The sequence below is a fragment of the Trachemys scripta genome, chromosome 5 (genome assembly GCF_013100865.1).
Source record: "Trachemys scripta elegans isolate TJP31775 chromosome 5, CAS_Tse_1.0, whole genome shotgun sequence".
NCBI classification, from domain to species: Eukaryota; Metazoa; Chordata; order Testudines; family Emydidae; genus Trachemys; species Trachemys scripta.
The window spans coordinates 59,162,764-59,178,299 of record NC_048302.1 but is presented as its reverse complement, the minus strand read 5'-3'; the positions used below and the strand labels follow the sequence as shown (position 1 = coordinate 59,178,299).

General features: G+C 37.5%; 1 protein-coding gene across 2 annotated transcripts in view; it reads left to right on the top strand.

Annotated features, from left to right (window-relative positions):
* PLRG1 (pleiotropic regulator 1) overlaps positions 1 to 9,584 on the top strand; it is a 35,255-nt gene extending 25,671 nt beyond the window's left edge. For both annotated transcript variants that reach the window (XM_034771111.1, XM_034771112.1), the window contains exons 13-15: positions 1,576 to 1,715; positions 4,314 to 4,507; positions 5,696 to 9,584. In XM_034771111.1, coding sequence (XP_034627002.1) covers positions 1,576 to 1,715; positions 4,314 to 4,507; positions 5,696 to 5,755 — 394 coding nt within the window. In that variant the 3' untranslated portion in view covers positions 5,756 to 9,584. The remainder of the gene's footprint in view (positions 1 to 1,575; positions 1,716 to 4,313; positions 4,508 to 5,695) is intronic.
* Positions 9,585 to 15,536: the final 5,952 nt, after the last annotated feature.

The window sequence follows — 15,536 nt, the reverse complement described above, 5'->3', positions numbered from 1 at the left end:
GCATTGTTGTGGAGCTCTAGTGTAGATTCTTAAGCACCAGTGTTAGATGACACTGTACTTACAACCAGTGGCACTAGGACTCCCAATATTGGTGGAGCTGAATCTTTCTTAGAAGAAAATGGGAAGGTTTTACAAATTTTCTTTGGTACGCAAGCCCTGAGTTGAGAGTAGTTAATACCATGGTGATGGGCTGTAAGGTTTAGTATCCTGTCTCTGCATTTGCCAGTATCAGATGCTTCTAAGGCAGGTGCAAAAAAAGCCCTGTATTAGGTAGTGATGGAATAATCTGTCCATTAGAAAATTTCTTCCTAATCTCCCTCAGTTAGAAGTGGCTTATGAATTGAAGCATAATTCCAATAAAGATTCCTAGGATACCTACCCTATTAATGATCTAGAAAAGGATGACACATGATTATGATATGGCTGCATCTGATTCCTTTTAATTTCAGTCTCCTGATTACAAAACTTCAGAATCTGTGTGAAGTGAATTGGTTCCAGTTCAGCTCCGGTACTGAACATTTTACAGAGCCACCTCTCTGTTACCATTATTAGCAGACTTAGCAGATAAACTAAAGATGTGTTGAACACAGAGACTGAACTACCCTCTCACACCTAGAGAGCTTATGTTTGTTTGTGTCTTGTGGGATAGAAAACTTCCATCACAAGGCCTTGTCAGTTGCGCACCTTTCACAAACTCTAAATTTACTGAATCTATCCTATCCTTTATCTGGATTAATTGACCAGTAACCCCTGTTCTGATGTGATGATCTCTGTAAAAAGTCAGTGAACTGCTTGAGGATGCCTGATTAAAAATATTCTAAGATGCTTTTAAACTTCGCTGCCCAGATCAAATATGTGAAGACTCGTTTGAAATGAGGGAATTTAAGTTATTTAAGGGTGAGTCAGCTATTCATACAAATTTAGCTTTTGGAAGTTAACTGTTTCTCTGTAGAGGTGTCTTACACACTGTTGCATAGATTTAGAATGACCATCTTGGCAGTTTTTCTTGGTCTTTAATATTCTCAACAAGAAAATCTGCAAAAGTGCTCTTATCCAGTAATGTGTGATATCTTTTGAAAATGCTGTGTCTGTTACCTTTTTTGATGGTACTTCTGTGCATGAGTATTGCCAAAATAAAAATGCAAGCCAGTTTAAATTTGGGACACTGTAAAAGCTAATGTTCATGTGTTCTTATTGAGAATTACTATTTCTTTGAAACTTTTATTATCTTCATTACACCATTAATACATACCTGAAAACAATACCTTCCATAAGGTTGTGTGGTTATGTAGTCCAATTAATAAAATGAAAAACAAATGTAATGAAACATAGCAGAATTACATAACTAACATTTGCATGATAAGAAAGCAATGTATATAAATATAAAAGGTTATGTTTTTATAAACTGGCTATTTTAGAAACATGGTAATTTAGTGATAAAGTAATTTTGGAAATAAGCTACATGGCAGATGCTGAATGTTTAGAAGTGATGTGCCACACTGAAATGAATTATTAATAAAATGATATGATGTAATACTTTTTTAACTTTCCTTTACTGTGCTAATCTTATTCCAGTTATACATTTGCATCTGGTTCTCCAGATAACATTAAACAGTGGAAATTCCCAGATGGAAACTTCATTCAAAACCTTTCTGGTCATAATGCTATTATCAATACGTTGGCTGTGAATTCCGATGGAGTGTTGGTATCAGGAGGTAAATTTAAACATCTTGATTTTTTTCCTATGTGTATGCATTTAAGCCTAAATCCTTAGCCAAAGATGCAGCTTAAGTAGGTGGGCTAAGTAGCCCCTGGAGAGCAAGAAGAGGAGTCCCTGTCCTCTCTCTCACTCTCCACTTGCTGTTGTGGAGTGGCTGCAGAGTCACTCTGTGGACCCTACTGTACTCTTGAGCCTGAAGCAGCCATTGCCTTTTTAACATGTTGCCTATAGGTATGGGTTGGATTGGGCAAATCTATATAGCAGTAGCTCTCCCTGGCCTACTTCTGCCTCACTCCTACCCGCTTGATGCATGGTAGTGCACATGGAGCAGAGGTCTGCAAACACAAGGTGCATGCATTCCTGTGAAGACCACCAGATCCTAACCCCTCACTTCATGTGCAGCAGAAGAGCATTGGTTCTGTTTCCTGAAAGCCCTTTGCATATCTTTGATATCATGGTGGGGATGAAAGTTGGATAGACAGTATATGCCCCTTAATGAATACACTACAATCTACTTGACACAGCCTCGTGTATCAAAGTCTGTCTTACTCAATATATAGATGTGTGCATATATTTTAAACTGAAGAAAGTAACCACATTGCTGTATTCAAATTCCACTATTTGTTTCTCCATACATTGAATCCATCTACCTTTTTTGGAAATTTTGCAAATGGTGTATATTATTTAATTAAATGTTGAATACTTCCTAACTAAATCTGTTATGAGTTAATTTATTAGAACATTGATTAGCTCAAGTTGATGGTGACTTTTTTCCCCAATAACAAGGTTTAATCAACTACTGTAGTGTAAATAATTTTGATGAAAATACATACTGTCAAAGCTATACGTTTGTGCGTGTGTGTGAACTCAGGGCCCTATTCTGCAAGGTACAGTACAAACATAGTGAGAGGGTAGTGTATGACTTTAGACAGCTAACAGTCTAAATAGATGAGACAGGCAAAGGGTGGGCTAAGGGAAGTATTGTCTCCTGTTTGCAGACAGAGAGCTGATTGTCATCTTGCCCAGGATCACATAGGGAGCCAGAAGCAAAGTAGGAATTAAATTCAGATCTGCAGAGTCCCAGTCCAGTGCCTTAACTACAAGACCAACTTTCTTTTCACTTCTTTCTGCTCCTGCTAGCACTGAAGAACCAGCACAGCTATGGGAGAGTGAACTGAGATTCTATTCTATGCACTACTCACAGAATTATTAACTAAGTTACAATTGCAGGGGCAAATTCTGCCTTTGGTTTCACTTGGGCAAACCTGTTGTACACGTGTAACCAAGAGTAGAATTTAGTTCACAGAATCATGTCTGAGCCAGAACATGCGGCTTTCCTTCCTTTAAGGATGAGTTTGTAGAAAGACTGTTACTGATAAACATTTTTTTTATTTGTAAATGGAGCATGTTTGCTCTGGAAGTCGAGAGAAGTCACTTTTCAGAGGAGAATCATAATATTTAAACACCTAAATATTATCGTCACATTTAATGTAGTATTAAGCATGGAGGGCGGTCACTTTATTCTGATTGTTTTTAAATATAAATAAGTGGGCTTTCTTTTTAAATGTCAATTAAATCTGTATTTGTCACCATAAATAACAGTTCATAGCCTTAAGGATTTTTGCAAATTGTGTGGGTAAAAGCTTTTAAAAATGGGTTCTTTTTTATTTAATTCTAGATAATTTTGAAGGATAAATTCTGCAAGGACCTTGTAGGAGCATTTGTACTGATTTTAGTACAAAACTGGGCTGCTCTTATTCTGCAGGCAGCCCCTTTGAAATAGCTGAAGCTTATGGAGAAACTAGTTTCTTTCCACAGATCAAAATTGCTGTTCTAGTAAGAACTAAATTGTAAAGACTTCTTTAAAAAACTGGGACCTTACAAAAATAAGTTTTCTTGAAAATCAGTACACAATCTGCCACAACTGCAAAGAAACTGATGCTGAAATAAGATACATTAATGTTTGAAGTCTTACTTTAGAAAAGACTCTTCCTGAAATGTCTGGATTCCATATCTGGCTGGCATTGGTGGTCAAATTAAGCTCTGGTTTGACTAGGTGGCACACATTTATCATAACTGAAACATTGCTTTGATAATGGGTCTTTCCAAAAGTGGATCTCTGATCCATGAAACTACCCTTAAACTGATGTTACTGGCAGTGATATTGGCTCTAGTTTAATCTGAAAGACCTTCTATAAACTTTAAATTTATGCAAGGTCATAAATTCTGTAGTGTTTTTAATTAATTCATAATTGAATATAGAAATACCAGCCTATTTGTAATGCCATATGCTACCAAGTGGGGAATTGGAGTTCAAGATTCCAGCACCATTTATCTGTTCCCAGACAGACTAGGGAAAACTTAGATGAACTCCAGAGCAAGTTGCATCCCTCCCTCTTCGTCGGAAAGGGAACAAGGAAACCAAAAGGAAATGGGGGACCTATTGAGGTGCAATAAACTACTCTAATTGAGTGTTTTAGCTAACCAGTTCAAACCAGTCGATTTCCTCGTGCATTAGTCAGAAGTTCAGAGTGCTGTTCTTACAGGGTGGCAGAAATGGATTGATTGAAATGCTGTTTTTTCTCTTTTTCAGCTGATAATGGCACTATGCATCTTTGGGACTGGAGAACTGGGTATAATTTCCAGAGAGTACATGCAGCTGTACAGCCTGGTTCTTTGGACAGTGAATCAGGAATATTTGCTTGTGCATTTGACCAGTCGGAAAGCAGATTGCTCACTGCTGAAGCTGATAAAACCATAAAAGTGTACAGAGAAGATGATACTGCGGTATGCTGAAGTTTTTAATTGCATTTTCCTGAAGTCCACAGTTTCAAGACAAAATTAATATAAAGCATTAAATTAACAGTCAGGTTTTCTGCAGAACTGTTTTAGTCAGGTTAAGGTTGCAACATTTATATCCAAGAGGAATATAGTAGTGTCTAATAATATGTGGATCGTGGCTAGTTTCTGCACTAGCGATTACCTGTTAAGTGTAGTATACAAGCCTGTCTAAAGGAGGTCCATCTATTCAAATACAGAACTCCCCTTGTGAAGCAGTATGGGGATATCTCATTACAAAAAGAGTGTGCATTGCAAATTGAGGCCAATGTAGTGGTGTGCCTTATTGTAATCTTCAAGACAAAGATGCAGTTTAAAATGGGTATATTAATAATCTTTATGTGATTCCTATAGAATAGTTATAAGGCAAGCAGATTGGAATCTAGTGTAGACAGCTTATTTTCGAAATACCACACTTTGTTAAAAACTGAGTACATCAAGGAATGGGATCAGTTACTGTATAGTCACTGTATATAATAAGTGTGTGTGTAATACATGGATTCTAATAATAATTTTAGGACTTTCTGGTCCACTAGGGACTACTATAATACAAATAATAATAGATAGGGTTATATAATGTTACTTTGCACTTACATAGTGCCTTCCATCTGAGGATTTTAAGAGTGCTTCACAAATAATGAATTAGCACCTCCATATCCCTTGGAGGTAGCTGTTTTCCCCACTTGGGGGAAAATGAGGCACAGGGGTTAAAGAACTTGCCCATGGTCGCATAGCATATCAGTGGCAGAACCTGAGTAGAGCCCAACTCTGGTGGCTCCCAGTCCTGTGCCCTGATCCCCAGAACATTCTTCTAAACCTGTCATTGACCTCTCATGATCTTGTTCTCCCACCCCAAAAATTCACAAAAACGAGATTCGTCCAGGACTTCCAATGGTGGGAGAGGGAGGAGGAACAAAGTTCACGAGTATATGAAGCCACTGAGCATTCTTAAGTAAAATTCTAACTAAAGCAAATACATAAACTGTTCAGTATTATGAATATAGTGTACCTATGAAATTTATAGTATATAATGTGTAACTGATTTTTAAACCATGAACTAATTATAGTTTAGTTTACAGTTAAAAATAACTTTACTACAATTTCAGTCTTTATTTTTTGTTACTTTTTCCCCCCCAGACTGAAGAAACTCATCCTGTCAGCTGGAAACCAGAAATTATCAAGAGAAAGCGATTTTAATGAGGCAACATCTGCATAGTCATGCTTTCATTTTGTTTTGGCTTTCCTGAGAGCATTATGTTCTGTATAGAACTGCAGAGCAGGAACTCAGCTAAATTCATTGTTGTTTCACCTTGTTTTACAATAAATTTTGTTTCTATTAGGGTTTTGTCTTTTTTAAATAATAATAATCCCAGGAAACCAGCTGCAGCTGTTAACTGTTTGACTTTGTTGCGCATGTATAGTTCATGAATAGGATAGACGTGCAGGTGGTTATTTCATTATATATTCATTGTGTGCAAGAGCTCTGAAGATACTTTGTTGAGCCAGTTTTTCTGGAATACTCTTGTTTGTCTCCAAGAACTAATGACAAGTTCTTGGAGTCAAACATTCTACAGGATATTTTTTTTTTTTTTTTTTTGGTTAGAGAATGAAATTTTTAGATTTTTAGAGCAGTATTGTTTACCCCTTATTACTGTTAAATTACTCTGTCACTGAATAATAAAACCATCAATGAGGAGTCAGGACTGTATGACAATTATGTGCTTTGCTTCATGAACGTGAGCCATTGAGCATTGCCAGAGATTATACTGTTTGGTGAAACTGAGTTTAAAGTAAATTTTTTTTCCCATTAGAAAAACTTTTACCTTGTACCTAAAATTTGGGTAGTAAGGTATGAAAGTAAAATCTGTTTGGACCTTTACAGTGAATATTTTATAGTTTTATATTTGAAAGCGTCATTGTCAGGATGTTCAGGACCAAATGACTTATCTTTTTAAATTATATTTTGTCTTTATCAATGATCAAAATCATACATGAGTCATCTTATAAAACTTTTTTAAACTGTTCTTTTGGTGCTAAAACTCTTCTGAATTAGATTTGGAGACTGTAAATCATATCTTAATGTTGCAGCTTATCACTGCATTATTGAGACATTTGTAATATTTGAAAAAGAACTTTTAGTATTCATGAAAGGTGATGAATTAGTAACCCTAGAAAGGCAAGTCTTTAATTTGTTTACAGAACATGCAAGTGATGGGAAGCAGAAGTGCAAGCAAATTTATATTATTTTGTCAGTGAGCTCAGTCCTGTTCTGAAGTAATTTCACATAGGGGAGAAAGTATTTGTAATTGACCCTGACCTTGGCCTCAATCCTTGGTTTTCCAGATGATACTGTTAACCACCATCACAACTGTCTTTGTTTTCACATTGTGAATATGTACCTGTCCATTAAGAACTTTGCTATGGCCACTAGTTGGATATTAACAACTTCTAGTTGCTGCCAACCTGGCCTTGATATTCAAAGCTGTGAACTAGTGGTGGGAGAACTGCCAGTTCCCGGAGCCCTCTGTTTCAGAGAATTTTTAGTTTTGGGTCACTTGTAATGCAAGTATGTATGTTAACATTGTAAGAATAGTTAAACATTATTTACTGCCATCTAAAAGATTTTAGAAGGAACACAGTCTTGTATACATCCTTTGTTGAATACTATATCTAAAAATAATAGACTGGATAGTGTCCTTTTAAATAGTCCATGCAGCTTAAAACAGTTGCACTTTGGTTTAAGACTATTACCTAAACTGTTATGTCCACAATGTTTTATACATATAATTGCAATAATTTTGTTCAGTTGCTATACATCAAGTTTTATTGCCTTTTAGGTCAAGATACTTCAAGGTATGAAAGAAAAAAAAGTTGGGAGAGATAAGTAGCATTTCCACAATTCTTCAAAAGAAGACATATTTAAAAGCAAAAAAATCTGAAACACTGTCAATATTAAATTTTGGGTTAAAGCTGCTTTGAAAATAAACGAACATCTCACTTTTAAAGGGATGCTTCTAACTCTAATCTTTTGAAATTTGTCTAATTTTTAAAAAAATGCAACATTTGATAGAACGTCCCGAATCTTAAAATCAAAAAAAGTCCCACCCTCTTTTTCCCGCCTTCCCCTTTCTGCACACACCTTGCCTGCAGCCTCTTACCTGTGCTGGCTGTTTTATGCTGTTACTGGTAAACACACCTTGCAGAGCTTAGGGAAGTGTGTGCATGTGAACTCCCCTCAGAGCAGTGCCTGAGCAGTGGTTTCATGCTAGTATGTAGTGGAGAAATACATTATACCATCAACAAATCATAAATGTGATTATACAGATAATTTGGGTCCTTGTAAAATATATTTGTCAGTGTATTGATATGTAAAAAGATTACATACAGGTAACTTTTATATATATTTTCATTTAAATATACTTCAAGCGGAATCCTGACTTAAAAAGTTAAGTAATCAGCAAAGATTCAGATGCATGTTGCTGCTGGTCAAAATTACTAACAATCGGGATAGTAAGTGCCGTATTATTTAAGTCGATATTATTTCATGAGTACTGAAGTTGTGGCGCTCTCAAGAACAGCTGTCAGCCATTGTAACCTCAGTTATATGGAAAGCGTGTTGTATTCTTGTGTATTGTATTTCTGTAAATTTATTATGACCACAAACTCTTTTGCATCCCTGAAATTCACAAGTTTGGCATCATGTGTTGCAAAATGTTCAGGTTGGGAATAAAGCCCTCTTTAGGGAAAAGGAGTAGGAAGAAATAATAATTTTTCCCAAGAAAATCTTAGATTACTGTTGAAACATCTTAGTCTCCTTTATCAGGATACATCCATTTGAAGTTACAAGGTGAAAAATTAGAGACTTGGGCTCATGACTTGCCTGTCCTTCTGGATTAGTTCCTTCTTCCTTCCCTTAACAGCTTCTGTCATTGCACTGTTGTACTACTTTGTGAAGATGGATGAATAATCCACTGCAGAACCTGTGCTTCTCACGTACAGTTTGGCAGAACACCGGTAGCATGGTGAGGTAGCACGGTGAGGCAGCACCAAATATTTAGGGTCATAATCTCTTTGCAGCAGTACATGTACATAATTCTCATTAACGCACATGGATTTGGTTTGCAATTTAAAAGGTGTGTAGTCACTACTGTTCGGCCTTACAGTTTTCCTTTCTGGTTCTGTAGTACACTGTCCTAATACTAACTCAGCTCTCCTTGCTTTCTTAACATTTGACCTGAGTGTTACATTTCTTACCAGCAGTTTCATTTTTTCTATTAGTTTTTTCAGTAATGTAAATATCATTACACCTGATTTAGTTCTAATGAATTATCTATAATACACCGAGTGCAGATTAATTCATTTTTAAATGTTCCTCTATTGAAAGGTTAGTTTTAATAAGTAGCTATAGACAATTGTGATGTTCTTCCTATAGATGTACAGTGAGCATCTTAGTCTTTTCTTGTACATCTAAATAAATCACAAGATAATGGGGCAATACAAGAGGATAAGGCTCATAGCTTAACTTCCATGTTGCTGGGAAGTATCATGCTACAATTTGTTATAGTACTTTTGGATTGGAATCTAATCTGATATGTGGATAATTATTGCCCAGTATCTTGTAAAATCCATTATTGCCTCTGTGTTTGTGTATACATAGTAAAATCATACCCATTTCTACCCACAAAAGTTTGTTTTGCTTTTTACTGTACAATTACAGTAAAGTGAGAGAAACTGTTTCTGATTGTAACATAATTGCAAAATTGTGTAATTGGCAAGGGTGATGTGATTTTATAATCTTCTTATGCTGTACAGTAAAGCATACAGTGTAAATTAAAGAGCACTAGGAAGTTGTCATTAGATGGCAGTATGAAGGCTGTGGAAGAAGATTATGCATTTTTCCTGATACAGCATACATAAATGAGTCTTTAATCATCTTTTTTTGTCCAGTTCCTCTTGAAAAAAAAATTGCTATGCCTAACTTTTAAGTGACAGCAATTTAATAACCAATAAAATTTTAAATACAAAATAATGATTTGTCATTTTTTCATATTCAGTTTGTTCTTCAGTTATGATAACACAACAAAACAAACTATGTCAGTGAGTGAAGGTAAGTCAAGATAAAACAATGGGTAGCATCACTTAGTATGTGCTGTTTTCCTTTAGTACAGCATGAATATTTTTTGCTGATCAGGTGTAACAGAGGATTGAGGAGGCTGGGTTCCTCTGTCAGGTGATTCAACCCTACATGAAGGTGCAGTAGAACTAATGTAGAGTCATTAACAGGTGGATTCCATTAGCCTCAACAGGGACATATACGGGATTGAAGCCTCTCTGAAAGAGATAAACATAGGCCCTGGGATATAGAAGTCTCCAACCAGAACCTAGGAACAGCCAAGCTTGTGGAGAAAGCTTAGGTGACAGTTTGTTTTTGGTTGGGGTTTGAGTTACCAATAAAAGGCAAGGGATATGTTTGTGGTGGTGGTATTGTTCTGTAGTCAGGATTTCACCCAGAGCATAGGCTAGGAATGATACCTACTTCTGGGAAGAATTGGCCTGGATCAATTTTGTCTTTATATTCTTGCCACTTACAATTTTTGTAGAGATCTTTTTAATAAACATTTTTGAGAGTTTATTTGTACAGACAAATTCCAGTGTATTGCATTAATGCCTTCAACTGAAACCCAGAAACCCTAAATTTTAATTTGTGTGTACTAGTGAATGAACTACTAAATTTTTAACCTTCCTGAAATTCAAAGCCTACAAACAATTCAGGTATTCTCCAACTATTAACATGTTCTTTCACATTGTTGCAATATCTTGTATGCTGCTCAAACATTTGTTTCAGGAGAAGCAATTTTTATTATAGCTTTCATTTTCAATTTGATACAAACTAGAGATTCAAAGTTTTTGGAGCAGAGGTTACAAAACAAACAGCCTATCGTATAACATGAGATCTCTGTATATTTTAAACAAATATAGGCGTCTAACTACTGGTCTTTTTACTTCTTTGCTTTATTAAGTAGTGGAGAGTTTTACCATGTTGCTGAAGCATCCAATTAGCACAGTATGCAATTCACATGAAAACCATTTTATTTGTACAAATTAATATGTGAAAAGTTAACGTTTTGAATGATGAACAAAAATGGATACAGCGTTTTCTTTTAGAGAAACAGAAAAATAGTTCAAGTTCAAAGATTGCTTTTTGCCTTTTATTATCAAAAGTAGATAGTAGATTCTTTACAGGTTAACTGAGGTTTATAATTGTATTTTAGGTGAATATCTTGGAGGAAGCAACAAAAGTAACTGGATGGTCTATCATTTAAATGCTGTTTTGAACACTTAAAAGCAAGATATCCTTGCAAAGAATGACAACTGAAAGCATGCTGTTATTTTAATAGCAATTGTCATTTAAATGGAATTTGTAGTTTGTGGATCAACATTTTTTTTTAATGTAAACAACTTCTCATTGAAGTGAATTGGCATGTGATGAGAGGGGAGATATTGACCCAGTTTATCTATAGCTACAGAACTTGACAGGAGGGGAACTAAATGGATCACTATTACTGATGCAGAGCTTTGCACCTCTAGGGCACTGCATTAATTTGAAGCTACCTTTTGGATAGTGATCAAGGATAATTATAGTCTGGCGGCTTTCTGGTGGTCTAGTGGACTTAAACTGTTGTATACGTGGCACTGGCCTATGTAATGAGAACTAACAGAATTGACTGGCATTTTACTAGCAGTCTCAATAGAGAGGTCCGAGAGTGGGTATGGAATGTGGGCTACCATCTCACGTCTAGAAGTGGTCTCCCCAGGATAATGTTGAAGCACAGTGGTTTGGACCATCTGGAGAAGTTTGCATTGCCACTCCCTGTGCTATCTCTTCTGGGATTAAGCTCAGAGCTTGTGATTCCTTTCATGAACACTTTTTTCAGTTATGTTCATGATGATGGAACAATACATTTCCCTATGCTTTCTTTAAACAAACAAAAAACCACACCTCTGAGATTGGTCACTGACAGCATTATAACTTCCATTCAATGAGTTTCAAGAACTTAAAATTAAAAACATTAGAACAAGCATTCATGAAATAATTTTTATGTTGGAAAAGCATGCAACGCTTTTCCTGCAAAAATACCATATTGACATAATCAAGAAGACTTTTCCTCTCATAACGGGCAAGTATCCTAGCAACCACTGAATAGCAAAGTCTATTCAATTCTCAAAGGTACTATCTAATAGGGGCATGAAAAATATACTTGGACCTCAGCTTCAGCCTCCCTTTGGTTTCCAAACATAGGACCCAATTTGTCAAGCCCTCTGCACAAGAAATTCCCTTTGAAGTCAGTGACTTAAATGGGAGTTTCATAGAGCAGCTGCAGTGTCAATCCTTTGGTATGACTCTTTCTCCCAATACTTCCCTATGCAGAATTTATTTAATACCTGTTTTTTTTATCTCTGTCTGTAATGCTTAAATGTAAGTCAACCTGGAATTCAATAGCATTTGAATGTGTCTAACTGTATTCATTATTACACGTATATTGCATTTTATTTTGCAGTGAATTCTGGACACATTTATTGCCTCCTTTAACTTCCTTGGATGCTATGAATGTTGCTGACAAGCTTTCACCTTTACCTCTTCTGTAGCAATGGAATCTTTATTTGGCTTTGATTTGTCAAGGACAAATCATTTCTTGCCACAGTGCATTTTTTAAATGTAATGGCCTGCAAAGCTGAATTATTTCTCTCAGGTGTGTAGATAAGTCACGCATGGCTTAACTAGGTCTGTCTGCGATCCTGGCAATTCAGGCAATAGTTCATCTACTATTAGATAGTGAAGGCAAAAATCATGTGGACAAAGAGCCAGTGGGTTAAAATGGAAAAGGTCTTAAATTTGTGTGAAGTAGGAGAAACCCTCCTATAAAACTGTTTTTAAAAAGAGGATTACTTAATGTGTTTGCATCCATTAAAATAAAAAAATCCAAATATTAAATACTTTGCTTTTGTTTGTGGTTTCTTCTGTAAGCATTTTATAATAATTTAGTGTCATTATAAACAGAAGTTTAAAAATATAAAGCAGCTGATATTGGGCTAGAGAAGAGATGGATTTCATGGGCATGAGAGATAGAAAAGAGTGCAGTTGTCAATGAAAAGAAGGTAGGCGGAAGAGAGGGATAGAAGGTAAAGAGTGATATTTAGTTTTTAGGAGCGTGAGTTTGAGATTGTGCTTTGACGTTGTGTGGAGTTGTCTGGGATTGAGAGATGCCAGACTGAGCTGAGAGAGAGAGGTCAGTGATAGAGTATAGGAGTCACCAGCATAGAATTAGTCGTTGAAGGCATGGGATGAGATGAGGTTGTCAAGGGATATATTGAATATAAACACACTGTAGTTTAGTTGCATAAGGAGACCACAGCAAAGACAGGACTCTGGTGGTGTATGATACTGCTGTGGGATTCCTACAAAGAGGGAAACTAAGTACAGATATGTCTGGACAAGGCTCAAGAATGAGGTCTTGAATATAGCCAAGCTGTACACTATTGGTAATGTAGTTAAATAGCTTTAAAAACCAAAAGGGCTAATTTTGTGGTCAATGTAATGTAAAGCTTGCAGAATAGTGTAATTTGCTCACAATTATTCAAACCTATGAGCAAATAAATGAGCTGCTGCATTCTGAGCACAATGCAAGTGATGGCATTGTAGTGATGTATGAATTTCAGTCATTGAACCTCATGGTCACAAGAGCATGTGTTGCTGTTGTGAGAATGCCAGGAGATAAATAGGGGTGTAGCTTGCACAACTGGAAAAAATATTTTTGTATCACATCCCATACCTGGCTTCACAGGCTGGCTTCTTTCTTTCCCCATGGGTGCTCAACCCCCACTCCACCCCTTCCCACCCCTCTTTGCCCCACCCCCACTCCACCTTTTCCCACCCAGTTCCACCCCCTCCCCTGAGCGTGCCCCATCCCCGCTCCTCCCTCAGAGTGCCTCCTGCACCCTGCGGAATAGCTCATCCGCGGTGGGTGGGAAGCCCTGGAAGGGAGGGGGAGGAGTTGATCCAGGTAGCAAGCAGGCGCGGGGGTGGCGGCTGGCTGCTGGTGGGTGCTAAGCATGCACAATTTTTTTTCCATAGGTGCTCCAGCCCTGGAAATAATCAGCCATTGTGCTAAGATCTGGAGTTAGGGTGAAGCTGAGGGTATGGAGGCTTGTATGCTGAACAGCTAGGGCAATGTCATCCACGTACCTAGATTTCCTTGACTCCATCACTGGTATATCCGCGGTATAAAAAGTATTGGGGCCAGGGCAGAGCCCTGACGGATGCCAGAGCTAAGAGTTCTTGGTTTACTGATCTGGCCATTAAGGTGTGCCTTAAAGAGTCGGTCTCAAGTCATTGCTGCAAAGAGGCAGATCATTCACCATCAGTGAATGATGCAGGAGATCTTGAGGAGGAGGCCCTGTCTCCTAACAGTGTCTTATGCCAAGGACAGATCAACAAGGGTGATTCCTGTCTCCAACTTATGTTGGAATTGGCCTCAATGTGGCCAGTAAGTGAAGCTACTTGGTCACAGGATTTCATCCAAAGAGTAACTGCTGCCTTCTCTGCTGGGAGGATATCTTCGATAATATCAGACAGACGGTGGAGCAGCACCTGTTCCATGAGCTTGCTGGTGGTTGAGAGGAGAGAGATGGGGCAATAGCTGCCTGCATCCTCTGCGAGGTTCCCAGGCTTCAATAGGGCAGCACTGTCTTGGTATATTCTGCAGCTGAATATTGTGTGCCAGTGTGGTCTCACAGCAGTAACACTAAACTCCTTGACACTCAACTCAATAATGCTATGCACATAGTGTTGGGGATGCTCAAATCGACTCCAGTTGACTGGCTGCTGGTCCAATCGCACATCCAACCTCCACAAATTAGAAGAACTGCTCAGACGTCTCACTTTCTGAACCATGTCAATGCAAACGCAAAGATCCCGCTGCACCATGACCTGCACAACCCACCAAAGACTAGATTAAAATCCCGCAACCCTCTGTGGAACCGTATCAACACCCTTATGCCCAACTTCAATGCTGAGGCTCAGTGGACAGTCACATGGAGCATTTTGACCAATCAAAACAAACAGCTTGTCATTGATCCTGTTGAGGAACCACTGAGTTTTGATTTATGCCAGAAAGACTGGTACAGATTGAATTGCATCAGGACATCTCATGGGAGATATGGACAAACCCTCTTTAAATGGAAAATGAGGCAAACATCTGTATGCAAGTGTGGTCACCAGTCACAAATGATGGAGCCTCAGCACATCCTTTCTGAGTGTCCCCTTCATTCTTTTGCTGGGGGCCTGAAGGACATTCACCAGCTCACTGCTGTGGAAATGTGCTGGCTATCGAACTTGGATATAAATTTGTAGTTGTTGCTACTTACCCAAGCCAGATGAAGGAAGAAGACTGAAAACCTTGGCAAATGAGTTATTACTTTGTCACTCCAAATCAACATCTCTATTCTAGTAGGAATATTGACAATTATCAGTAAATTGAAGCTACTATATGTAACCATTTTAAACAGAAATGTTCTTTCTGATGATCAAAGTTAATGCAGTACAGTGCAAATTTTTATTCTTGTTCCAAAAGGAAAGCCTTTGTTAAATTGGACTTAAAGATGTAAATGTCTATCAATTGTTTAAAAGGAGGGGAGGGGGCATGAAGGACTGCATTTATGCTTCGATTTGTCTGTAGCATTAAAGTATGGAGTATGTGGTCTTGGTTTTGTACCGATATGTCTGATACACAAGTGTGGTACCCTGCCACTCTGCACATCAGATAAATGATCTAATTTTTGGTCCAGCCCTTAAGTTTCATAACCCAAATAATAGCTCTTAGTCTCACAGTATAACAGTACCTCCACATTTCAGACCCTTTACACCTTTGGGGAAATGACCTGAATTTGATCCCTTTTGATAGATACAAAAGCTAGTTGT